The sequence below is a fragment of the Acartia tonsa genome, chromosome 5 (genome assembly GCF_053477335.1).
Source record: "Acartia tonsa isolate MP-2025a chromosome 5, ASM5347733v1, whole genome shotgun sequence".
NCBI classification, from domain to species: Eukaryota; Metazoa; Arthropoda; class Copepoda; order Calanoida; family Acartiidae; genus Acartia; species Acartia tonsa.
The window spans coordinates 51,009,039-51,035,051 of NC_137264.1; the positions used below are offsets into that span (position 1 = coordinate 51,009,039).

At 34.9% G+C, this 26,013-nt stretch overlaps 1 protein-coding gene across 3 annotated transcripts; it reads left to right on the forward strand.

The window, feature by feature from the left end:
- The first annotated feature begins 1,819 nt into the window (after positions 1-1,819).
- LOC145319768 (DIS3-like exonuclease 1) lies at positions 1,820-25,176 on the forward strand. Of its 3 annotated transcripts, none has more exons than XM_080162104.1 (24): positions 1,820-2,939; positions 3,761-3,839; positions 5,549-5,643; positions 6,398-6,460; positions 10,401-10,508; positions 11,397-11,447; positions 12,538-12,634; positions 12,962-13,094; positions 14,119-14,220; positions 14,802-14,883; positions 15,186-15,328; positions 15,725-15,868; positions 16,232-17,278; positions 17,624-17,686; positions 18,404-18,495; positions 19,165-19,278; positions 19,441-19,503; positions 19,840-19,929; positions 20,261-20,383; positions 22,201-22,281; positions 22,664-22,733; positions 23,412-23,547; positions 23,817-23,844; positions 24,975-25,176. In XM_080162104.1, exons 1-24 carry the CDS (start codon positions 2,800-2,802, stop codon positions 25,104-25,106), a joined length of 3,276 nt encoding a protein of 1,091 aa, XP_080018230.1. In that variant the 5' UTR covers positions 1,820-2,799; the 3' UTR covers positions 25,107-25,176. The 3 variants fall into 3 exon arrangements, with proteins under 3 accessions (XP_080018230.1, XP_080018231.1, XP_080018232.1); XM_080162105.1 differs by having other exon boundaries at positions 24,978-25,176; XM_080162106.1 differs by lacking the exons at positions 19,840-19,929; positions 20,261-20,383; positions 22,201-22,281; ... (2 more) ...; positions 23,817-23,844; positions 24,975-25,176 and adding an exon at positions 19,576-19,683.
- Positions 25,177-26,013: the final 837 nt, after the last annotated feature.

The window sequence follows — 26,013 nt, forward strand, 5'->3', positions numbered from 1 at the left end:
TAATTTGCGATTCAGATGATGTAAATGCGCGGAAGTGAAGGCATACCTCAATTATATATCATGTGCTTTGTCAGAAGTAAAAAAAAATAGCTTATTGCTGGGTCAGAATGCCCAAAAATGAAATAAAAGTTTATATATTTTAAAAACTTTCTTTACACTTGGATGAGGTTTGAACCTGTAGCAATCTGCATGTCAAACATATTTACGTCGTATAGACAGAGGGAGGGAGGCTATACCTATAGAACATGCGTTGCAGCCGGGGAAATCTAAAAGTTGCATTTAAGCAGGGGTCTAAAGGGATTTGATAATAGACGATAAATTTTTTATAAAGGCCAATTATAATTTACAAAATTACCCATTCCTTTCCTTATTTTTAGTGGAACAGTTAAGGCAATGCTGAAATATAGCAACTTGTCAAGATTTGATAAGTATAACCATAGTTTTCAAGCCAACGAATGAGTGAAAGTGTTCATAAAATTTTGTGAACATCATATAAGGGGGGGGGGGTAATGCAACCATCTCGTAATCAATGATTAAATGGCACTTAGAATTCAAATTTCGATCTGAAATTTTTTATGAGTAATCCTTGGTAGGTCTATTTTCCCTAAATCAATGAAAAAGTTAGAAAAGCAACGGCTGGCGGCTCAGCCGTTTAGCCGCTTTTTGCCTATTTTCAGGGCAAATTCATCATTAATTACGTAGGAATCAATTTTTTAAAACATATTTTTGGTTTAATTCATGTTAAATGATAGCAATAACCATTTTTAAATTTCTAGTACCAACAGCTACCGGCTAGAATCGTTTGATAAGGTTTTTGAGAGACAAAAAGTATTATGTGGAGATAGGTTTCGTGACTAATATGCTCTTAAGACAGCCTAAAAATGGAAAAACGGCTGAGTCGCCGGCATTTAGCCGTTACTTTTCCAACTTTTTGTTCGATTTAGGGAAAATAGACCTACCAAGGATTATTCATGCAAAACTTCAGATCGAAATTCGAATTCTAAGTGTCATTTAATCATTGATTACGAGATGGTTGCATTAAACCCCCACCCCCCTTTACAATCCAATGTGATTGCTAGTCCCTTCTGTCCCTGCATTTTAGTAACAAAAATACAACGAATTTTGCCTTTTGATAATTCAATACTTTTTTGTAGCTTATAATTTGTGTGCTAATTTTATATCAATTATTAAATGAAAATTCATACTTCTGACCTTTAATTAAATATTATTATTTCGCTTTGTTACCATATTCTAGTTTAAAATTATGTATGAATCAGTCAAATCTAACCTAACCGAACCTTTATATTTAAAGTAGTAAGGCTTTTTTGTCTTAAGCTTAAGATCTCAATAACTACTGGACAGATTTGGTTATCTATTTCAGATAAGCTTCACATAAGTCCTTTGAAGGGTTTTCGGCGATTTCTAATTAAGGCTTAGAATGGTTTTAAGCTATTGTGCTAACCCCTCCCTGACCCTTCAAATACAGAGCTCCTAGAAGCTAGGGTCCAATCGCTAGTCAATAATACAAAGTAGATTAATATCTCTCCGTCTGAAGCTTAAGGTCTCGGTAACCGCTAAACACATAAGGTTGTGCTTTTAAGAAATATTATTATTTATCATCTGGTCCTATGGGGGACGGGGTTTAAAGCCATTTTCCCTCCAGAAAATAAAAAAAAATCTGCGAAGCCACTGGTTTTAAATATAGCAATAGTAATATATAGAAATAAGTGTTTTCCGACAATTTTTTAATGGTCCTTAAATTAAACATACTCATTATATCTTATTCTTGCTAATATGTCCTGATATTGATTTTTAAAAATAATTACCAACAAATTGTCTTTTCCATAATAATAGAGTTTAAAGGAGTTAAAGCATATGTTAAAAAGAAATATTTTGATAGTATACCTACTGAAGAATGCTTGTATCTTTAAACTAATTTGGTAGTAAAATATATATAGGTAGTCTTTTAACGCCTTTTTAAAAGCACTCAAAATACCACTCTACGCTAGAAAACATAATAAATTGAAAGTAAAATCAACGCTGAAATAAGTATCTTGAGTTTTTTTTGAGAAATTGAAAAAAAAATTTATTGTAAAATAAAATTTTTCTCAAGTTACTTTCGTTTCACTGAAAATTCATTGAAAAATTGGGTATATAAAGCAAAAGGTCCATTTGCTGTTATTTTAATTTTCAACTTGTTTTGTTTTGTAGCACAGTGTAAATTAATCTTATTTTATAAAAATTAAAAGATTATGGAAAATGACTTTTGATATTGATTCTATTTGTTGAAATGACTTTAGATTTCTTGTATAAATATTCAATAAAGAGATGATATGTCAACCAATTATTGTGTTTTTATATGTTTTTTTATTAAATGTTTGCAGTAAGAAAAATGGCCGAGAAAAAGACGTCTAAGAAGCATCAGTTTTTACATGAAATAGCTTTTGGTAGGGGGGAGGGGTAATTGAGTTTTGAGCAACCAATCGTCATACGAGTTTTAAAGAGTGGGATGAGGGATCTTAAGGGATAAGACAATGGATGATTAATTAACATGCTTCCCCTATGATGATAAACAAAATTACCCCTTATACACATTAACATTTTAAAGTTTGGACACTACTTCTTTCGAACTAACTAATCAAAATTCATTAGAAATAACCAAAGTGTAATAGCCAAAAAATAAAATTATAAAACTTGGGGTACCAGTGTAATTTACAGTCCAATGTTCCCTCCCTCCCTGTGAGTAGACCTTTCCTGAGATCTGCGTACAAAATTCTTAAAATTATTTCAGATGTTAAAATGGTTGAAACGGAACAAGGAAGTTCTGAACCAAAAGTTAAGATGAGCGGCGGCCTCAACAGTTTAAACAGCGTGTCCAAAAAGATTCAGATTAGAACCAAGAAGAAAATATTGGGAGTTGTCAGAGAACAATATTTAAGGTTATTAACCAACTTTACTATTGGTGTATCCGATGTTCTAAAGTAACAGGATGCCTGTCTGTCCGTCCATCGCTCTCGAGACTAGTGGCGCAACAACTTCTGGATACGTTAGATGATTAGATTTTAGGCTACACTTCAATGGATGGATAAGTCTTTAATTTTAAGGGAATGTTAATGTGGTTTTTGTTGGGGTTATAAAGTAACAAGGATGACAACATCCATAAGTACCGAAGCTCAAAAATTATGGATGGACATCTGGAAAAAATGAACTATAGAGCAGTATCATAGAAGATTAACATTATACTTGATAAGATAAGCCACGAAACCTTTTAAATAATGAAAATAAAGTAATAATCTAGGAATCGATCTAGCACCCCAACCAATAAGCAAATCTTATTGAAACATCGTGAAAATATGAAGAATGTGAACTAGTTTTAATACCTCAAACTTTTATTCGTCTATCTTGAAAAGGAGCCGAGAAAATCACAATTCAAAATCACGCAAGACGGACATTTCAAATTATAGATTAGCTTCACTCAAAAACAAAACACATTGACAATACTTTTTTCATGTACAAAAGTTAATGTGAGGGGGGGACGGGGTTCATCCACCCACCTCAAGAAAGCAGCTTCTAGGGAAGTTTATAGTTATTTCTCGCATCGTATTATAAACGGCTTTCCGCGGATATAGAATGTACAATTGTACATTTTTATATTCGTAGAAAGCTGGATATAATACGATGCTAGACATAGTTTTTTCGTATGGATGAGAACCGGTTCCTTTCCACCGGATTCGAATGAATACGAGAAAAAATGCTTTAGGAGTGATATTCCCTGTCGGTCAGAGTTATGCTTTGAGTCATGTCAGAAGGGTTCCAACGCAGTCAAATCATCTGAAAAGGTAATGTCAAAACTTTTATTAGATACCTAACCATTAGGTTTAGATAAGGTAGGAAACTTTGAGCACCTAACTTTAATCTACGGAAGGATTAGGTTTGTTATCTGCATTGCAATGCAATGCATTGGTGATTGAATTTATCGTCTATTGTCTTATACAGCGTGTCGGAGCCGTATCTGGAAATACGGCTCCGGCTCCTACCTTAAAATTAATATATCAATTTTTGTTTATTATTTAATTTGATAGAATAAAATAAATACCTAATATAAAATATTTTGCTTTTATTTGATTAAAGCTATATAAAAGTAGAAGGATGTGTGTCTATTTGTTTAGTAACAATAGTTTTTCAGTTTATTATATGGAAATAGACCGTTGCCAAATTATAATATTACTTCAAAAAATCATTTTTTGCTAATCTGGAGCCAGAGCCGTTTTTAACGAAATATACGGCTCCAGCTCTGGCTCCACCAAAAATGTTGCTGCTCCCGGCTCCGAAACGCTGGTCTTATCCCTTAAATCCCTGAAAAGTTAACTTAATCAATTTTTGGGAATACGTAGGATTTTAAATAAATAAACATAACCGGCATTAATGGACATAGAAAATAATAAGCATATATTGTAAGATATTCTCGCATACCGTGCTAAAATGTTTCTAACAGCTGGATGATATAACAATATCCACCACCCCCTTTATGACTTTACCCCCCTCCCCTGATTATGGAGGAACGTATTGACCAATTAACTAAGTTTATATTAGCAACCTAAAATAACGATAAAAATTTGCCTGTCACGTATACCTACTATATTCATTCCGTCATTGTTCCTTTACCCCTTTGTTGTTTACTAGCGGCTTCGCCCCTAGCCTCTAGGGGCTTTGCCCCAAGATGTGATAAAAAAAAGAATTGGCGAAATACTTAAAAGGACCAATGAAATCTTCTGCAAAAAAAAAGGACCAAGGAAATCCCCTACAAAAAAAAAATAAAAAAAGAATGGGGGGGATTTTTTGTTTTTGGGGGGGTTAGGGGTGTCCCCACCCCCCAAAAATATGCCCAAAACCACCACAGGACCAGTAGGTATATTCCCTGAAGAGTAGAATCCGATCGGTTCAGTGGTTAACAAGATCTTAAGGGACAGACGGACAGACGGACGGACGGACGGACGGACAGACAGACAGACATCGTTCTACTTAGTATTATAGATAATCAATAAATAACTTCTTGTAGAACAGTTTCTTATCAATAACATTGGCGGATTCCTTAATAGTTATTTCTCGCATCGTATTATAAACGGCTTTCCGCGGATATAGAATGTACAATTATGAGATTAAAACTAGTTTTTTTAGCCCCGAGGTGACGAAGTCACCGGCTAAAAAAACTAGTTTTAATCTTATGATTGTACATTTCTATATTCGTAGAAAGCTGGATATAATACGATGCTAGACATAGTTTTTTCGTATGGATGAGAACCGGTTCCTATCCACCGGATTCGAATGAATACGAGAAAACTATTTACCCAACCTTTAGTTTGAAATTAATTAAAAATAAAAAGTTTTTCGTTTCTTTATTTATTTCTTTGGTCAGGTTAGTTTAGGTACAGACTAGCTAGGTATAGGCATTCGCAGTGTAAGCCCCACCCCCCCCCTCCCATTAAAAGGGTGGGGGGTGGTTCTAAATTGGCATTATAATTGAAATTAACACTGCTTTTTATTTCAGGTAAACCTGTTGCCAGCTGATACTCTGCATTATCTCATTCCTCTCACTGATGTTGTGGCCAAATATTTGGATATTCTGGAAACATCGGTTTTTAAAGGAATTGCTTTGTTCTAAAAAAATTTTAAAATAAAATAAAAAGTGGGGGTTTTTAATGCAACCATCTCGTAATCAATGATTAAATGGCACTTAGAATTAGAATTTTGATCTGACATTTAAAATGATTTTTCATGTATAATCCTTGGTAGGTCTATTTTCCCTAAATTGATCAAAAAGTTGGAAAAGTAACGGTTAACGGCTGGGGGCTCAGCCGTTTTGCCATTTTTTGGATATCTTAAGAGCAAATTAGTCACGAATCCTATCTCCAAAAAATAGAAGTTGTTTGTTGTTTATTACCTACTAGCGGCTACGCCCCTTTAGGCCTATAGTGGCACTTTAAATGGTTAAAAAAAAATATTATACCTTGCAATGTTTCGAAGGAGTCTCTATCAATATTCTACGATACTTTGCAATGTTATGTAGGAGTCTCTATTCGAGAGAAAAAAAATTCGATTTATTGTGATTTCTGTTGGGAGGGTGGTGGTACCCTCCCCCAAAATAGTTAATAACCTTCCCAGGAACTAATAGAGGGTACCCTGTTAAGGAGAACCCGATCGGTTCAGCGGTTAGCGAGATCCTTCGGTACAGACACACAAACATAGACATCCTGTTACTTTAGTATAAGGATATTAGGTCAGGTTTTCTGAGAAAATAAATACCCTTCTACCTTCTCTTATTTTCAATTGATTTTCAACATAGGGGGGAGTAACAAGGGAAAAATGCACTTAAACAAAAATGAACAAAATTACTATTAGGGTTGATATTTGTACAGACAGTAGTAAATGCTGTACAACAGAAAAAATTAAAAGATTACAGGTAAGATTCTTATGCCTTTCCCCTCAAATGTTATTGTAGACAATGATTTAGAGCAGTTGCGTGCATAACAATTTTCCAGTGGGATGTGAAGGGGGGAAGTTTTGCCACTTTCGCTTACTCCGTGATTATTGGGCTAGGTATTTGAGTTAGACTATAGGTTATTTGGGATAAAAGTTTACTTTTGGGTAGTAGCTCACGTATTTTTAATCATTTTTTGGATAACCCCACCCACTAGCCCCCCGGGGCTCAAAAACCCCCTAAAATGAACCTAACCTTAATTTTCTCAGGAACAATTTGACCAATAGAGATGATTTTTTAAACTTAAGATTTATGCATATAAACTAACTTTTAGTTTAGAAGTCACCCCCCTGCCGCCAACCCCTAGCCCTCCGGGGCTCCAAAAAAACCCTAAAAATGAACCTAACCTTAATTTTCTCAGGAAACATTTGACCAATAGAGATGATTTTTGAAACTTAAGCTTTTATGCTTATAAACTAACTTTTAGTTTAGAAGTCACCCCCCTGCCGCCAACCCCTAGCCCTCCGGGTCTCCAAAAAACCCTAAAAATGAACCTAACCTTAATTTTCTCAGGAACCATTTGACCAATAAACATGATTTTTAAAACTTAAGCTTTTATGGTTATAAACTAACTTCTAGTTTAGAAGTCACCCCCCTGCCCCCAACCCCTAGCCCTCCGGGGCTCCAAAAAAACCCTAAAAATGAACCTAACCTTAATTTTCTCAGGAAACATTTGACCAATAGAGATGATTTTTTAAACTTAAGCTTTTATGCTTATAAACTAACTTTTAGTTTAGAAGTCACCCCCCTGCCGCCAACCCCTAGCCCTTCGGGGCTCCAAAAAACCCTAAAAATGAACCTAACCTTAATTTTCTCAGGAACCACTTGACTAATAGAGATGATTTCTTAAACTTAGGCTTTTATGGTTATAAACTAACTTTAAGTTTAGAAGTCCCCCCTGCCGCCAACCTCTAGCCCCCCGGGGCTAAAAAAAACCCTAAAAATAAACCTAACCTTAATTAAAATTTCTTATTTGAAGAGTTAGATGTACACTTATTAAACCAAATATGCTTCTTTTTGGATGTTATTGACATATTTGCTGAAAAAATTAGAATCGGCCTCCAGGTTCAGGTGCTGCAGGCCTCCAGGTCCACTCTGGAGACAGGTAAAATTAAAATTTCTTATTTGAAGAGTTAGAGGTACACTTATTAAACAAAATATGCATCTTTTTGGATGTTATTGACATATCTGCTGAAAAATAAGAATTGGCCTATAGGTTCAGGTGCTGCAGTCCTCCAGGTCCACTCTGGAGACAGGTAAAAATTAAAACTTCTTATTTGAAGAGTTAGAGGTACACTTATTAAACCAAATATGCATCTCTTTGGATGTTATAGACATATCTGCTGAAAAATTAGAATCGGCCTCCAGGTTCAGATGCTGCAGGCCTCCAGGTCCACTCTGGAGACAGGTAAAAATTAAAATTTCTTACTTGAAGAGTTAGAGGTACACTTATTAAAACAAATATGCTACTTTTTGGATTTTATTGACATATCTGATGAAAAAATTAGAATCGGCCTCCAGATTCAGGTGCTGCAGGCCTCAAGGTCCACTCTCGACAGGTGAAAATTAAAATTTCTTATTTGAAGAGTTAGAGGTACACTTATTTTACCAAATATGCTTCTTTTTGGATGTTATTGACATATCTGCTGAAAAATTGAAATCGGCTCCCAGGTTCGGGTCCTACAGGCCTCCAGGTGGACACTGGATAGGTAAAAATAAAATTTCTTATTTGGAGAGTTAGAGGTTAACTTATAAAACAATCTATGCATTGTTTTTGATGTTAATAACATACTTGAAGATAAAATTTAAATCGGCCTCCAAGTTCAGGTGCTGCAGGCCTCCAGTTCAACTCTAGACATGAAAAAATTTAAATTCTTAATTTAAGAGTTAGAGGTCAATTCACAATAAAATAAGAAAAAAATAAAATCGGCCTCCAGGTACTGCAGGCTTCCAGATGGCTTTTTGGGGGTATTTTCAGATATTTTCGCTATTTTTTTAGACATGTTAGGTATCATATTCATTGATACTTTTTGATATGGACACTTTTACCTGCGTCTTGGTGACCGCTGGTTGCAGCTGGCCAGGTGAATATCTGAACTTGGAGCCAATTTAATATTTTTCTCCAGAAATAGTAATAACAGCCAAAAGATCCATATTCTGTTTTATAAGTTGACCTCTAACTCTTCAAATAAGAAATTTCAATTTTTACCTGTCCAGAGTGGACCTGAAGGCCGAATTTATTATCTTCTTTAGGTTTGTTGATAGTAACCTAAAAGAGGCATATTTTGTTTCATAAGTTGACCTCTAACTCTTCAAATAAGAAATTTTAATTTTTACCTGTCTCCAGAGTGGACCTGGAGGCCTGCAGTACCTGAACCTGGAGGCCGATTCTCATTTTTTTAGCAGATATGTCAATAACATTCAAAAGGATGCATATTTGGTTTTTATAAGTGTACCTCTAACTCTTCAAATAAGAAATTTTAATTTTTACCTGTCTCCAGAGTAGACCTGGAGGCCTGCAGCACCTGAACCTGGAGGCTGATTCTATTTTTTTCTGCAAATATGTCAATAACATCCAAAAAGAAGCATATTTGGTTTAATAAGTGTACCTCTAACTCTTCAAATAAAAAATTTTAATTTTCACCTGTCGAGAGTGGACCTTGAGGCCTGCTGCACCTGAACCTGGAGGCCAATTCTAATTTTTTCAGCAGATATGTCAATAACATCCAAAAAGAAGCATATTTTGTTTAATAAGTGTACCTCTAACTCTTCAAATAAAAATTTTTAATTTTACCTGTCTCCAGAGTGGACCTGGAGGCCTGCAGCACCTGAACCTGGAGGCAGATTCTATTTTTTTCAGCAAATATGTCAATAACATCCAAAAAGAAGCATATTTGGTTTAATAAATGTAAATCTAACTCTTCAAATAAGAAATTTTAATTAAGGTTAGGTTCATTTTTAGGGTTTTTTTTAGCCCCGGGGGGCTAGGGGTTGGCACAAGGGGGGTTGACTTCTAAACTTAAAGTTAGTTTATAACCATAAAAGCTTAAGTTTAAGAAATCATCTCTTTTGGTCAAATGGTTCTTGAGAAAATTAAGGTTAGGTTCATATTTAGGGTTTTTTGGAGCCCCGGAGGGCTAGGGGTTTGCGGCAGGGGGGTGACTTCTAAACTAGAAGTTAGTTTATAACCATAAAAGCTTAAGTTTAAAAAATCATGTCTATTGATCAAATGGTTCCTGAGAAAATTAAGGCTAGGTTCATTTTTAGGGTTTTTTGGAGCCCCGGAGGGCTAGGGGTTGGCGGCAGGGGGATGACTTCTAAACTAGAAGTTAGTTTACACGCATAAAAGCTTAAGTTTAAAAAATCATGTCTATTGGTCAAATGGTTCCTGAGAAAATTAAGGTTAGGTTCATTTTTAGGGTTTTTTGGAGCCCCGGAGGGCTAGGGGTTGGCGGCAGGGGGATGACTTCTAAACTAGAAGTTAGTTTACACGCATAAAAGCTTAAGTTTAAAAAATCATCTCTATTGGTCAAATTGTTCCTGAGAAAATTAAGGTTAGGTTCATTTTTAGGGGGTTTTTGAGCCCCGGGGGGCTAGGGGGTGGGGTTATCCAAAAAATGATTAAAAATACGTGAGCTACTACCCAAAAGTAAACTTTTATCCCAAATAACCTATAGTCTAACTTTAATACCTAGCCCAATAATCACGGAGTAAGCGAAAGTGGCAAAACTTCCCCCCCCCTTAGTAGGTGAAAAAAGACAAGGCCGGCCTTCTCAATTTTTAATTTAGGGAGGTGTCAACTTTAAATAATATAAATAATAAAAAAATGTAAAATAATATATCCATGAATATATATTTTTAGACGCATCTGTAGCTATGTTCGAGATCCAGCAAAATCGTCAGTTTTTTTTCCAAATGAATTCTTCACCGACACCTATCTCTACAGACAAACTAATGAAAGTATTTCCAGGTATAATTATGAATGATATATTCTTGGTAGGGTTGGGCCGGATATCCGGTCTGGCCGGTTATCCGGCCAGATATCCGGTCATTTTCAATATCCGGCCGGTTACATGATATTCGGCTGATTTTTGACGCCGGATATCGAACGTTGGCCAGATATCCGGCCAGAACCGGATATCCGGCATTAGAAATCTGCCGGATATCCGGTATCCGGCCCAACCCTAATGCTTGGCTCTAAAATATCAGTGTTCAAACTTTTTAACTAATTTAATTCAATCAATTTATCGTCAATTGTCTTATTCCTTATGGATCCCTGGTGATTAAGGCTGCTCATTTCGGACGCAATAGGTTATTTTGCACAGAGATAAATAACGAATTTTGTAATACTTTAGGGATTGATTACACTTAATGTTAATCACTAGCGGCTACGCCCCTAGAAGCCTCTAGTGGCACTTTAAATGTTTAGTTTTTTTTAAAATAATACAATACCTATTTATGTTGCTTTCAAGTTTCTACGATACCTAACTATGTTGCGTAGGAGTCTCTTAAACATAAAAAAAAAGTTTCGATTTATTGTGATTTCTCTTGGGAGGGTGGTTGTACCCTCCCCCAAAATAGTTATAATCCTTCTCGGGACCTATGAGAAGCTACCCTGTTAAGGAGAACCCGATCGGTTCAGCGGTTAGCGAGATACTTCGGTATAGACAAACAGACATCTTGTTACTTTATTACAAGGATTATTTGTGGAAAATTTTTTATATTGTTAGGTGAGATATGCCCAAAGACATAAAATTAATCAATATTTGGAAGTTTTGTTCATCATCATTGGGGATGTATGGTTCATTGTCTTATCCCTTAATTCCCTGAATGTATCATAAGTACATCTTCTATTTAGTTGGACAACAAGAATGGTTCACAAAGCCGGAGCCTGGTTTTATCAACATTTAGGAATTGTACATTTTAATACTTTTATTTCATTTCATAATTGAAGCTCTCTATATCTAAACTTAGGGCAAAGCAATATTAACATGGCAATTTTCCTCTTTTTGAATAGTCTTTTCTTAGCGTCTAAAATAACACATACCTCTTAAAATATCGTTTTTTTAAATGCTAAAAATCATTAGTTATAACAGACCATTATTTCAATGTTTCATTTAATCAGATATCATACATTTTTTTGCAAATAGGGCATTATCATTACTCCAAATTGAGTAAATTTATAGAAAACTAGCGGCTTCGCCCCTAGATGCTTTTAGAGAGATTTTAGAAAAAGGGAAGGGGGCGAGATTGAGTACCTTAATTTTAGTGAGGATTCTCTTAGGATGGGGGGAGAACCCTGCCCCTAAATAGAAAATAAAACTTTCTAGGGACTAATAAGCATCCTATTAATTATTTATTAGAGCAAATCGTTTAGTGGTGCGCTGAATCGGGGCGATCCAGTTCGGCGCACCTAGATATTATTAGATTTCTATCTTTAAATCAAAATAGAATAGGCGAATCAGCGCGCCCAGTGGCGCTGTACTGGCGCGCCAATGGCACTCAACGAGTGGCATTGACTTATTTTTATATTATCCATTTATTGTTTGTTTGACTTTAACGCAGGGTTTCGGATCCGGATTCTCAAAATTTGGTCAGTGCGGATCCGGTTCCGGATCCTTGACAATAAAAATAAAATCACCAAAATTTTCAAAAAAATTTTATTCTTTAATTCGAAGTCAAAAATACTTTTAATTTTCAAGTCTGAACCTTAACCTTAAAGATTGGCTCTCATCAAGAGAATGTCTGAGATTTTATATAAAGTTAGGTAGATTTTTTCATTTTTTCCGCATTTTTTTGAGTTCAAGGATCCGGATCCGCATTTTTTGCGGATCCGGATTCTTGGACTCTTAAATATGCGGATCCGGGTCCGAAACCCTGCTTTCACGAGGCCTTTGATATTCAGTTTGATGGTTCTTCTTGGTTATCTAAAACAAGAGAGCATTTCTGATTAGCGCAGACAAACATGTTGATATTATTGAAATAAAAGTTATAAAAACAGGAGGACAGAAACCAATTGTATTTATCAGCGAAGATCCAAATATATTAGAACAACTGTCCACACTTTCTAAAAACTTTAATCCTGAGACTATACAGGTAAAAATAACATGACAAGATTAATTTTATAATTGGTTACGGGGGGGGGGGGAGGTGCATGTTTATTTTACTAAATATTTTTATCAAAACTACTCTATTTAAAGACATAAGAATATATTGTGATTTATCAATCATTTACAAATTATTTTGTGTCTTCCGCTTTCTGCGGATATAAAAATGTACAATCATAGTATTAAAACCAGTTTTGTTATCCCGTGCCTTCGGCATCTCGGGTCTAACAAAACTGGTTTTAATCTTATAATAGTACCTACATTTTTATATCCACGGAAAGCTGTTTATACTACGATGTGATAAATAACTATTCAGGTATTAACTCTGGAGGAGTACCTAGGCCTGTACAGTACAGATCCAAGTGTCCTGGAGATGTATGAAGCCATGGCAAGCTCAGGAGACGGGGAGGGAAATGAAATGAAAGATTATTCAGAATATCTGAGAGCAGGTTCGAAAAAAATTATCAGGAGTGTATATTCTGCACAAGATAAATTTTCCCCTGCTGCAAAATATTTCCTTTTTTCCCTCTGGTTTTTTCCCCCAAGATGGAAAAATATTTCAGTAGGTACTCTTTACCTATGAATTTTTCCCCCTCCCACATATTTTTCTTGTTTTTCCACCTAAGGAGGGGGGAAAATGGAAGAGAATTGTTTATTTCTTCATATTTCCCCCCTCCTACATATTTTTAACCCCCCCCCCCCCCCTTTTCAGAATCCCTGAAAATAATATAAAATATACACCCCCCCCCCACTCCAACCACAAACACACATATTAAAACTTTACCCCACAAAATCTCTGAAACCAAACAACTGGTGGTGTAATGTGTTTTAGCAGTTTTACAGTTAATTTTTAAGGATCCAAAGCTTTTCTTATATCAAAATATATCGAAACTTATTCAAAATAGATATAACCTATTATACAATACATACTCCCTAAATCAGTCAATAGAAAAACATTGGAGGAACTTTACGGCCATATTTTTGGTAAGAAAGTGTACAGATTTTAGAAGGAAAATTTAGGTAAAGCTTTGCTTGTTAAAATTATATCGTTTTGTAATTAAATATAAATAAACAAAAGGGATTGTCCGCTTGTAATCCTTTTAAAAGTTTGACGGATTGTGGGGTCAGATTGACCATCTAGATCTACTCTATCTATAATACAAAGTAGAATGATGTCTGTCCGTCCGTCTGTCTGTCTGTCTGTCCGTCCGTCCCTTAAGATCTCAGTAACCACTGAACCGATCGGATTCTACTCTTCAGGGAATATACCTACTGGTCCTGTGGTGGTTTTAGGCTATTTTCTTGGGGTGGGACACCCCCAACCCCCCCAAAATTGAAAAAATCCCCCCTATTTTTTTTTTTTTTAATTTTAAATTTTTGAGGGCATCTCAAGAGGTAATTTTTTCTTTAATTACCTCTTGGGGCAAAGCTCCTAGAGGCTAGGGGCGAAGCCGCTAGTCTATTATATTTTAGATATGCTAGAAGCTGGATTAAAGTCAGGCCGAATGGTGTCCGGACTCCTTAATGTTAATAAATACCTCAGCAACAGAGAAGCTTATGTTACCCAAAGCAAAGCAGGAAAGTGGTTACATACGCAAACATATACAAAAAATATTTTTTTTTTAATTTGAAAGGAATAAGGAAACATTTCTATCCACAAGATATTTCATACAGTCAGGGAGGTGCTTCAAAATAAACCCACATAAAAGTTTTAAAATACAGCCAGGAAAAAAGGGGAAGGTAGGTTTTGCTAAAATTCCGTAAAGGTGTGAGTTTTAAGGCTTAAAAACAGTAGTAGAACGATAATACTCACTAAAAATGTGTATTCCTTATTGAATAGAACAATAGACAAAAAAAAATTTACATTTATATTTAGTGAAAATTATCGTTCTACTTCTGCTTTTAAGCCTTAAGACTCACACTTTTACGGAATATTAGCACAACTTACCCCCCCCCCCCGCCCCTCCCTTTAGAAAAAACTTTGGGTACTTTTATTAAATTACCTATGATTTGTTGTTTTCAAATTATCAGTGTCCAAAACTTTTAAAATCTGTAATCTGCAGAAGGAATGATTTTGTTTTAGGTATCATCTCATCATTCGCGATAAATAATGTATATGAATTTTACTTTTGTTTGTTATTATTATGTACACTTGACAGGAAAAGATTCTGTTTACTCTGGATCTGATATTCTCATTGTTGGAGGTATCAACAGGAACAGAGCTGTGCATGGGGACAGGTATAGTTTTTATATTATTTTTAGTATGTCTGTCTGTACAACTCTGTCCGTTATTCTAATGTGTTGGAAGAAAAACGCGATTTCTTTAGCTCATAATTTAGCAAAAAGATAAATATTTTTGACCAATAAGCATCTAATTAACGTGTGCTAGGTTTTTAAATTTTTTTGGATGTGGATAGTTGTAGAATCCTTCCTTCCTTCCTTCTACTCACTATGTATCTTTAATCATACTCAGGGCTAAAGTTCCCAGAAAAAAATTAATTTCTATCAGTTTTAGATATCTTAATTTACATTACATTTAGAGTGGTGGTAGAGATGCTTCCAAGATCCGAGTGGCAAACAAAAACAACGGCACTGGTCAAAACTGAGGAGGAAAAAGAGGAGGGAAAAACGGAGGCTCCAGAAAGGGAATGGAAAAAGGATACGGATACTGTTATGCCAACAGGTATGACTGACTATGCTCTTATATGGGTTCGAATTCAGGCTTAAACCTCGTCATTGCTAAAGATGTAAAAAGTTGTACATACTACTGACATTACAGATGCGCGACATAAATTGCAAGAGTAGGGAAATGTCTTGGCCAAAAACAGGCGCAATATATTATTGTTTACAAGATACCAAGGTCGTGTAATCAAAGATTTGGTTTTCGGCAAAATTAGAGGTTGAACAGTGTTACGTCAGGTGAGTGTGAAACCTTGATGGGGTATAAAAAGGGAAGACAGACCTTCACAATTTCGGTTTCAATGAGGGTGTTACTGTTGACACTCCCTACCATACCCCCCTTCCGTCTGGGTGTAGGGTATGGTCAAGGATGTTTTAAATAATGAAATTTTCTTAACAGGTAAGATTGTCGGTATGATGGAGCGGAACTGGCGCAGGTACATAGCCACAGTGCCAAGCGTCGACATGGACGCCATGGAGCGGTCAACTGGCAGGAAGGTTCTGGTCTGTCCGTTTGACAGGAGGATACCCAAGATTAGAGTCCAGGAAATTGCTTCTTTCTGAAAGAATTTAAAAGTAAAGCTGTTCTACAGTTAGACATTAATTAAGGCTCTGTTTACAAATTGTTAATATGTTACAAGAAAATATCTTAAACCATTGAAATTAAGTTAAATAGCCTAAAACCGTCCTGGGACCTATAAGAAGTTTCACAAAAAAATACAGATATTAATACTTTTAATTGAAATTGAGACAAAAAAAACTTTCTACTTTATTTAAAAGGATAAGGTGTACTTTTTTCCCAGAATAAAATTATATTGCCTATAACTTATACAGTGTATCAATCTTTTAAATATTTAATGTTTTTTTCCTTCAAATATATCCTTCTTAGAAAAAGCATTTTGTGTGTAGACAAGTCAGTTGAAAAAGCTGCAAGGCCAGCGTGTTGTTGTCCAGATAGACAGCTGGCCGGTCAATTCAACCTACCCCCAGGGTCACATTGTCAAGAGCCTGGGCAAGATTGGCGACCTGGAAACTGAAATTGACTCAATCCTTGTTGAAAACAACATTGAAGTTACGCCATTCTCGGAGGGTATTCTGAATGAGCTGCCAGGTATAGAAACTGTTCATGACTGGCGGCCGGACAGCGCCGAATCAACCGGCAGGAAAGACCTGCGAGACATCCTAATCATGTCCATTGACCCCAAGGGTTGTGAGGATGTTGATGACGCCATATCAATCCGCCGGCTGCCCAACGGCGGACCAATTGAGCTTGGCGTACACATTGCTGACGTCACCCACTTTGTACCTGTGGACTCCCTGACAGACCTGGAGGCCAGAAAACGGGCTACAACTGTTTACCTGGCGGATAGAAGATATGATATGTTGCCTGGAGTACTTTCTGCGCATTTATGCTCATTATTGGGCAGTGTTGAGCGGTATGCCATGTCTGTTTTATGGGAATTGCATCCTACTACATTTAAGGTAAAAAAGGTTTGGTACGGCAAAACAATAATAAAATCCTCCTACAAATTATGCTATGAAGATGCTCAAGATATCATTGATGGAAAATCCTCGAATGAAATGAAAGAAAAAATCCAGGAACTATCAATTCTTTCCAAAGCAGATCTTAAAGATAAGTTTGAAGAATTGAAAACAACACTTGAACTACTAACAGAAGTAACATCCCAATGGCAGCACAACCGCGAGTCGGCCGGGGCCCTCAATCTTGAATCAACCGAAGTTCAGTTTGAGTTTAAAGAGAGTAGTCTTGATGGTATAAAGCCCAAGGCCCACTTGGCTATCCATGAAACTGTAGCTGAGTGCATGATCATGGCCAACCATTGGGTTGCTAGGAAGATTAGCCAAGAGTTTCCCCTGTTTTCACTGCTAAGACTGCATCCGGCCCCTAAACAGGAGAATTTTGAACAGCTGATTAACTGTGCTAAAAGCAAAGGTATGACATTTTTATCATTTTTAAACCTAAGAAATATTTTATAAATTACAAGGTTTACAACCTTTAATGTCATAGTACAAAGTTTTGAAAATACTAAATTTTATTTAAGAATAATTTAGGAATTTAAGCTTTATAAAATAAGGTAGTATTTTTCTGTTGAATTTAAATTACACAGTTACCCAAAGTTTTAGAACCACGGTATCCTATTTTTTGGCATAAAAACTGTGGATATCTTTATTTAATTTTGATTGATTGGTTCAAACTGGTAGTGCCCAAACATTTTAACCAATAATTTTTAATGTACAGAAAGGGAAAATTTGTTTCATTATTTTTTTCATTTTTAAGGATGGACAATAACAACTAAATCGAATAAAGAATTGGCTTCAAGCTTGGATACCTGTATTGACCAGGAATAGTACTTATTTAACTAACAAAAGTCCATTAAGAATTATGATATTAATCTGTTGTAATATTGTTTTAAATCCTTATGCACTTTTGTTTAAAGATGTTATATTAGACATTTTACAAAGGGGGGGGGGGGGGGGTTGACACATTTGCGTAAACCTGGCACCTAGGCTTTATCTTTGGACTGAGAGGATAGGTTATTAAAGATAACATCATTCTTATATGATGAATTTCACGAAGTTTTAAATTTTTTGGATAGACCTCCAGGTTCCGGAGCTGCAGGCCTCCAGGTGGTCTCTGTACAGGTAAAAAAGAAAAAAAAAATTTTTTAAGTTACAGGTCAACTTATAAAACAAAATATGCATCTTTTTTAATGTTATTCACATATTTGAAGAAAAAAGATGCATATTTTGTTGATTTGTAACTTAAAAAAAAAAAAAAAAATTTATTTTTACCTGTACAGAGACCACCTGGAGGCCTGCAGCCTCTCAGTCCAAAGACAAAGCCTAGGTGCCAGGTTTACGCAAATGTGTCAAAACTCCCCCCCCCCCTTACTTGCTAATTTTCTTAGGAATCGCCATTTTGAAAATTAAATTATTAAAAATTGTTCATACAAATGCAATGAACGTTTTTACTTTTTGTTAAAAATACAGAGTTGCTACGCTCTCAGTTGTTTGTGAGATTTTAAGGCTTAGATTTTATACTTAAGTACCACTTATTAGACTGACCCGACAGTGAACTTCTTATTGAGAAGCCTGGCCACCTATGCCATGGTCCAAGCTGAATATTTCTCTACTGGTTCCGTATCTCAGGTTAGTTCTTGTTGTGTTGACTTGGGGATAAGACAATGGCCGATAAATTAATTTATATACATATACAACCCGAATGATTATACTCAAAGTTACCCCTTGCCCTTGTGTAGTTTACAATTAGTTGTTGAAACGTTTGGACACTCAACTTTATAAACCAACCAATCAAACTTTAATAAAAGTGCCCAAAATTGTTTATTAAACTAACGAAAATACATTATTACAAAACGTTGGGGACTAGTGTAATAAACGGCATATTGTCCCCTGGAATCACTATGGAATATATCTGAAAAACATTACCTCTCATATAAAGAAAACAGGAGTCACTATGGGTTAGCTCTGGACAAATATACTTTACCTCTCATATTTTAGAAAAACTGGAATCACTATGGGTTAGCTCTGGACAAATATACTTTACCTCTTATATTTCAGGGAAACTGGAATCACTATTGGTTAGCTCTAGACAAATATACTTTACCTCTTATATTTTAGGAAAACTGGAATCACTATGGGTTAGCTCTGGACAAATATACTTTATATCTCATATTTTAGGAAAACTGGAATCACTATGGGTTAACACTGAATAAATATACTTTACCTCTCATATTTTAGGAAAACTGGAATCACTATGGGTTAGCTCTGGACAAATATACTTTACCTCTCATATTTTAGGAAAACTGGAATCACTATGGGTTAGCTCTGGACAAATATACCCACTTTACCTCACCTATCCGAAGATATGCTGATGTCATTGTGCATAGGCTTCTCATGGCCGCTGTCTCAAAGGTATATCTTGTTTTTTTAAGAAGCAAAACTAAACTTTAAATGCTCTTTTATGTTTATGTCTGTCTCTCTGTTTGAAATGCAATAACCTAGATTTTATCTTTATAGCTGATTTACTTTGCTTTTTTTGTACCTACAGAATTTATATAGAAAAAATGTTTTCAGGCAGATTGGTGGGATGGAAAGAATACAAGAGAAGAAAATCTTTTTGATAATGAACAATTAAAGGTAAGGAAATATTATAATCATAATTACTTTTATTTGCTATGAATATTGACTCTGTATTTGATATTTATTAAGGAATTATGTCAGCATATAAATGAGAGAAACAGAGCTGCACAAGTGGCGCAGAGAATGAGTTCACTATTATTCCAGACTCTGTTCTTCATTTAAGCATATTAATATTCCAGACTCTGTACTTGATAATTATTAAGGAATTATGTCAGCATATAAATGAGAGAAACAGAGCTGCACAAGTGGCGCAGAGAATGAGTTCACTATTATTCCAGACTCTGTTCTTCAAGCATATTAATATTCCAGACTCTGTACTTGATAATTATTAAGGAATTATGTCAGCATATAAATGAAAGAAACAGAGCTGCACAAGTGGCGCAGAGAATGAGTTCACTATTATTCCAGACTCTGTACTTCAAGGTAAGAAAATCAAACAAAAAAGACATTATACAATATTATAATATTGTACCTTGTTGTAATAGGAATTAGTATTAAAAAAATCAGATAATTAGTATACATAATTATAGAATTTTGTCAAAAAGGTTAAAAATCAACATGTTTTTAATGGACCTACGGACTTTCTGCTGACAATTATAGAGTTGCTACGCTTTCCAAATTGTATCTAACTGTTATAGGAATCAACAAGCTAAGTTTGAAATCAATAGGACAGTTCTGATATGTCTAAATTAACGAAATGAGCTAACCGCTACGGACAGACACTTTTAAAAATTCATAACTTATATTTGGCAAGGATATGACACTAGCTGATGAAAGGTGCATAGTTGACGGTGTTATCTACTCTCTGCGCGCCAATGGATTCCTAGTTCATATACCGGCCTATGGACTTAAGGGCCCAGTTTATCTGGAGAACAAGGTATAAACATTTCCTGTTTGCAGGGTTTCGGATCCGCATTGATTTTTTGCGGATCCGGATCCTCAAAATTTGGTCATTGCGGATCCGGATCCGGATCCGGATCCTTGACAATAAAAATTAAATCACCAAACCTTTCAAAAAATATTTATTCTTTAATTCAAAGTCAAAAATTTCAAGTCTAAACCTAAACCTTAAAGATTGGCTTTCATCAAGAGAATGTCTGAGATTGTATATAAATTTAGGTAGTTTTTTCCATTTTTTTTGAGTCCAAGGATCCGGATCCGGATCCTTGGACTCGAAAATATGCGGATCCAGATCCGGATCCGAAACCCTGCCTGTTTGGCTTCAAAACCAATTAATATCCGGTGGATAAGAACCGGTTGTCAGCCATACTTAAAAATCATGTATTGTATTGTATAGTATCCAGTTTTCTACAAATATAAAAATACACAGAACTGGTTTTAATCTTATAATTAGGGATGGCAATCCGAATCCGGGATCCGGAATCCGCCCAATTTTTGGTCAATTTTGGAATCCGAATCCGGAATCCGTTTTTTAATAGCGGATTCGGATTCTTAATTGGTAGGCTAAAATTAGCGTCTTGAGTTTTTTCTTTTAACTCCCCCTTTTTGAAGGCAAAGATTATCATCATTATATATAAAAATCTTTTAAAATGTGGTTCGATTCTCGGAAGTGAATTATAGAGAACACCAAGAACATTAATTTTTAGGACATATGTAACACTTCATTTTTTTAAAAAGCCTTTTAAAATATTGTTAGAATCCGTAGTCCGCTATTTTTTGGACGGATTCTTGTAAGAATTCGAATTTGAATCCGGTCCAAAAATTTGATGGATTGCCATCCCTACTTAAAATTGTACATTTTTATATCCATGGAAAGCTGTTTATAATACGATGCGATAAATAACTATTATTATGCCCTTTGGTGGTTTCACTTAAGGTGGGTAGTCTAGCCTAGAAACCACACAGAAAACTGGGTAGTCCCACAGGGTTAAGACATCGCAGGCTAGACATTGAAAAAAGCTACCCCTTGTCCCCACCCCCCTTCCTTACTATCAATTTATATTAAAAATAAGAGGGAGGGGGGGGGGCTGTGCTTAATAAGCACTTAGAGGGAAAGCACCTACCTTTTTGAAGAAAATAGACAAATTGGTGTACAGTACATCACAGCAAACAAAAATATGGACAATGCTAGTCAAGAACCAGTTAAGAAAGATTTTTTTAAAGTAACCTAAGTTTTGTTAGGCAATGTATTTGTAAAACATTGGTTACCAGTTTAATTTACAGACCTATTTACCCTCCCTCCAATTGTAGACCTGTCCAATAATTATGGATTTCTATATAAGAAAAAAATAATTTTTAAGCAGCTGAGAAAACCATTTTTTCATTAACGCAAAGTCAGACGGACTTACCTGCCATAACTAAAAACCCGCTAAGTAGCGCATCGGCTCGTTGTCGGGAAGGTGATAGGTTCGAATTTCGGCCAGACACCGTGTCAAAACTAATAACTAAAGACGTTAAAAATGGTTTCTACTGCTGTCATGTCAGGTGCGCGACATGAATAGATTACTGGGAATGCATTTGCCTAAAACATGCGCATCTCATTATCATGCACAGTTAGGAACTCTAGACAAAAGTCTTGCAATTAAAAAGTTTGTTGTCTATTGGGTGTTACCCTGGGTGATTGGGCGTGTTACATTTCAAATGCAAAGTATGTTCAAGGAGGCGTGAAGAGGACTTGCACCCGAAGCGTCATAACTACAGATGGCTGTGCTTCCAAAAAATGCATTTTTTTAGGAAAAAGAAGTATTATACAACAGTAGAAATGGTTTGGTGTGGCAGAGAGGTGCTGTCACCAAATCCGACTTTTATGTTAAGGTATAGTTTTAAATCATCCTGAAGTAAGAGGCTGTTTGTCTATAATGTGTCTGTTTGGAAAGTGAAGTCTTGTTTTCCAAATGGTTATTATGATTTACAGGTGTTTCAAGAGAAATGTCTTTTATTAAAACTTGATTATGCAAAGAAAAAAATGCTTTATATATTTTGAAAGTCTGTTATATAACATTTATGTTTTAAATATCAAAAATGACTATTTCAACAAATCATGCCATATCCTCCACTTTCAAAGTGAGCGTCTCTTAGGCCCATGAAAGGTTTATAACTACAATAGTATTCCCCCAAAGAACGCCCCATCAAACTCAATAGTTTTATAATAAAGTTGTTGTAAAATAATTTTTTTGCACCAGTGAATTTGTATTAGGTTGAAACCTTGGATGGAACGGATGTCTACAAACTTTTTGATCATGTTACACTTGGCATTCAACTTAAAGGTACATTTGAAAATTATTTATGCTTTTAACGAAGGAAATGAGGGAACATTGGACTCGTACCCAACGTTTTCTAAACTCATTTTCTCAAACGTTGATATAAAAACTTTGGTTACTTTTTAACAAAGGGGTTATTTAAACTTGAATTTATTGACATGAACTGCATAGCTTTTTCTGTTCAATAGTTTAAACTATATTTATACGACATATATATAAAAGAATTTAAATTTTCCACCAGGTAGTTTTAAAAATATCAAGACTTGAAAATCATATTTTTTGGATATATGCAATTTATTCCTTTCAAAATAAAAACAGCATGATGAGTGTTTTGGTGGTGCTTAATTGATTGCTATTTACTGTAATACAAAATAATATATGTTAGATGGTATTCTTGTAACTTATGCTTGCAGCAATCAAACTTATTAAATGCACTTAATGCATCTATCCCTTTGATATGTTGGTCTAAACTATAAAACTTATTTTGTTAAGCATCATTTAGGGAGAGAGGGGACATTACACAGGTTACCGGTTTTTTTTTCTTTGGGGACTTTTATTAAATTTTGATTGGTTGGTTCATTAAGTTGAGTGTCCAAACGTTCCAACGACTAGTTGTAATCTACAGAAGGGGTAACTTTGTGTAAATCCATTGGGGATGTAAATTTATTGTTTGTTTTTCTGAAGGATCTGAAGCCCACGGCTACGAGTTGACCTACACCTTGCTAGAGAAGGGACCACATGTGACACAGGAATCAGCAAGACAGGTTGACCTACCTGCAAAGAACAGCTCGGCCAAGGATAAAGCATTCAATTTTTACAGGTAACTAGCAGTAGTGCCCCTATCATCTAGGGGCCCCATATTCAAAGGAGGGAAATGGCAAAAATAGCCTAAAACCATCCATATCTGTTTACTTTTTTCGCCAAATTAGACAATTTTCAATCATCTGAGATAAACTTTTTTTTTCTCATAAAAATTTCCTTTATATTTTCAGTTGACACTTTCAAAATTAAGCAGTGAGGATCTAAATGCTCAACAAACACTTTATGTGAAATTATCTAATATTTATACCTAATTTTATTCTTTTTCAGTGCAACAAAGGAGAGACTCAGCCAAGAGGTAACACTTATTCGGAAGGGGGAGGGGGGTTAAGAGGCATTGTTGTTATTGTGTCTTTATCAAAAGTGAATTTTTTGGTTAGATAGACGGCTAAAAAAATTTAAAGGTTGCCTAAACGAACGTATCTAGTTTATAATTTACTTGTTACGTTACAAAAAAAATATATTTTCACTTAAAGATTTAGTAATAATTTTTTATCCTTCTCTTTTTTTATGACCATTGAACAATGAACATCTCCTCTTTAACACTTTAATCGTACTTTGTCCTAACATAATTTTTTGTGATTTTATCTTTGACACTTATGGATGTTGCCATACTTGTTTTTGTCGGGGTTGGTCTGTTTATTATACTAGTCCCTAAAGTCTTTTAACAACGTTTTCATATTCGTTGTCCTATCAACTTTGCGGAATTAATGAATTTTGATTTGTTGGTTCATTAAGATGAGTGTCTAACTGTTTCAACGAATAAGGGGGGGGTTTTTAATGCAACCATCTCGTAATCAATGTATAAATGGCTCTTAGAATTCGAATTTTGATCTGAAATTTTGCATGAGTAATCCTTGGTAGGTCTATTTTCCCTAAATCGAATAAAAAATTGGAAAAGTAGCGGCTAACGGCTGACGGCTCATCCGTTTAACCATTTGTTGGGTATTTTCAAGCGAAATCTATCACGAAACCTCTCCACATAATGCTCTTTTCCGATCCAAAACGTTTTCAAACGGTTCTAGCCGGTAGTTGCTGGTACTAGAAATCTAAAAAATGTTTTTTTTGTATCATTTCACATGATTTAAAGCAAAATATGTTTCAAAAAGTTGATTTCTACGTAATTTATGACAGATTTGCCCTAAAAATAGCAAAAAAAAACGGCGAAACGGCTGAGCCGTTAGCCGTTACTTTTTCAACTTTTTTTTCGATTTAGGGAAAATAGACCTACCAAGGATTACTCATGCAAAATTTCAGATCAAAATTCGAATTTTAAGTGCCATTTATACATTGATTACGAGATGGTTGCATTAAACCCCCCCCCCCTTTAAATCTACAGATAGGGTAATTTTGTGTTCCGTCATTTTGAATGTTCATCAATTTATAGGTCATTGTCTTTTCCCTTTAGATAACTTTGTTTTTGTTGAGGAGGACAGTGATATAGAACTAGGAACAGAAACAGATTCAACAGAAGGAACCTCAAAAGTTTACAGATTTTTCCAAGATATGAAACTAAAGGGAGCAACTGTCATGAATAAAACTACAGAAGATAATTCATAATTGTGATAAATATTGACAAAGATTATTTTTTTTTTAATGTATTCTAAATAAATTATTTCAATTATGTAAATATTATTTTTATTTAAAGTTTTTACCTATTTATCAATTCAAGTAAATGTTTTCTCGTCATTTGTATATCCAAAAGGACCTTCAAAACAGGGTCTTTACAAGGTTTTTGTGTTACACTTTTATAAAGTGCCCTGCTCTTGAGTTGTATCTTTTTTCGATGTAAAGAATTAAAAATAAATTCTACTTCGTCAGCGTTGTGGAGCTGAAGCCGTTATTTTTGTTATAAAATTGCTTCACTTAGCTAAAAAAAAGAGATTTTTATTAATTTTAATTTGGTAACTCTGTGTCATTTAAAAATGCCCCTTTAAAGTTTTTAAAGTTCATTTTTAATAAATGATAAAAATTTTAAAACCTTTTAAAGTTAAAAATAGACTTGGTAAAAAATATGTTGAGTTTTTCTTGATTTTAGGTATGAGCTGTTATTTTCACAGGCTCCATGGAGCCGTAGCCGCACCAAAATCAAACGGCTCTGCATTGCTGCTCGTCGTTTATGTAGTAATTGTATGATTGTCTATCTGCCATAAATGTTTTGAAATAGTTGAAAATAATCTGAAATCTTAATTCTTAAGTTTATTACTGGTTATCTGAGACAGGGGCATCACCCTTTACAATTACTATGATCAAATTTATAGTTAATAATTAAAGAAAGGAAGCTCTATAAAGACTTTTTGTCAAATTACCACATGTAATTTTTTGTGTACAATGTATCAAAATAAAAATCTACTTTACAAAAGTAAAATGTTATAAAAGAAAAATTGTATTTTAAGTTAAATTTATTTGAAACGCATTGAAGGTTTATTAATAATGGGCGGATAAACTTTACCTTTTACCAAATTAA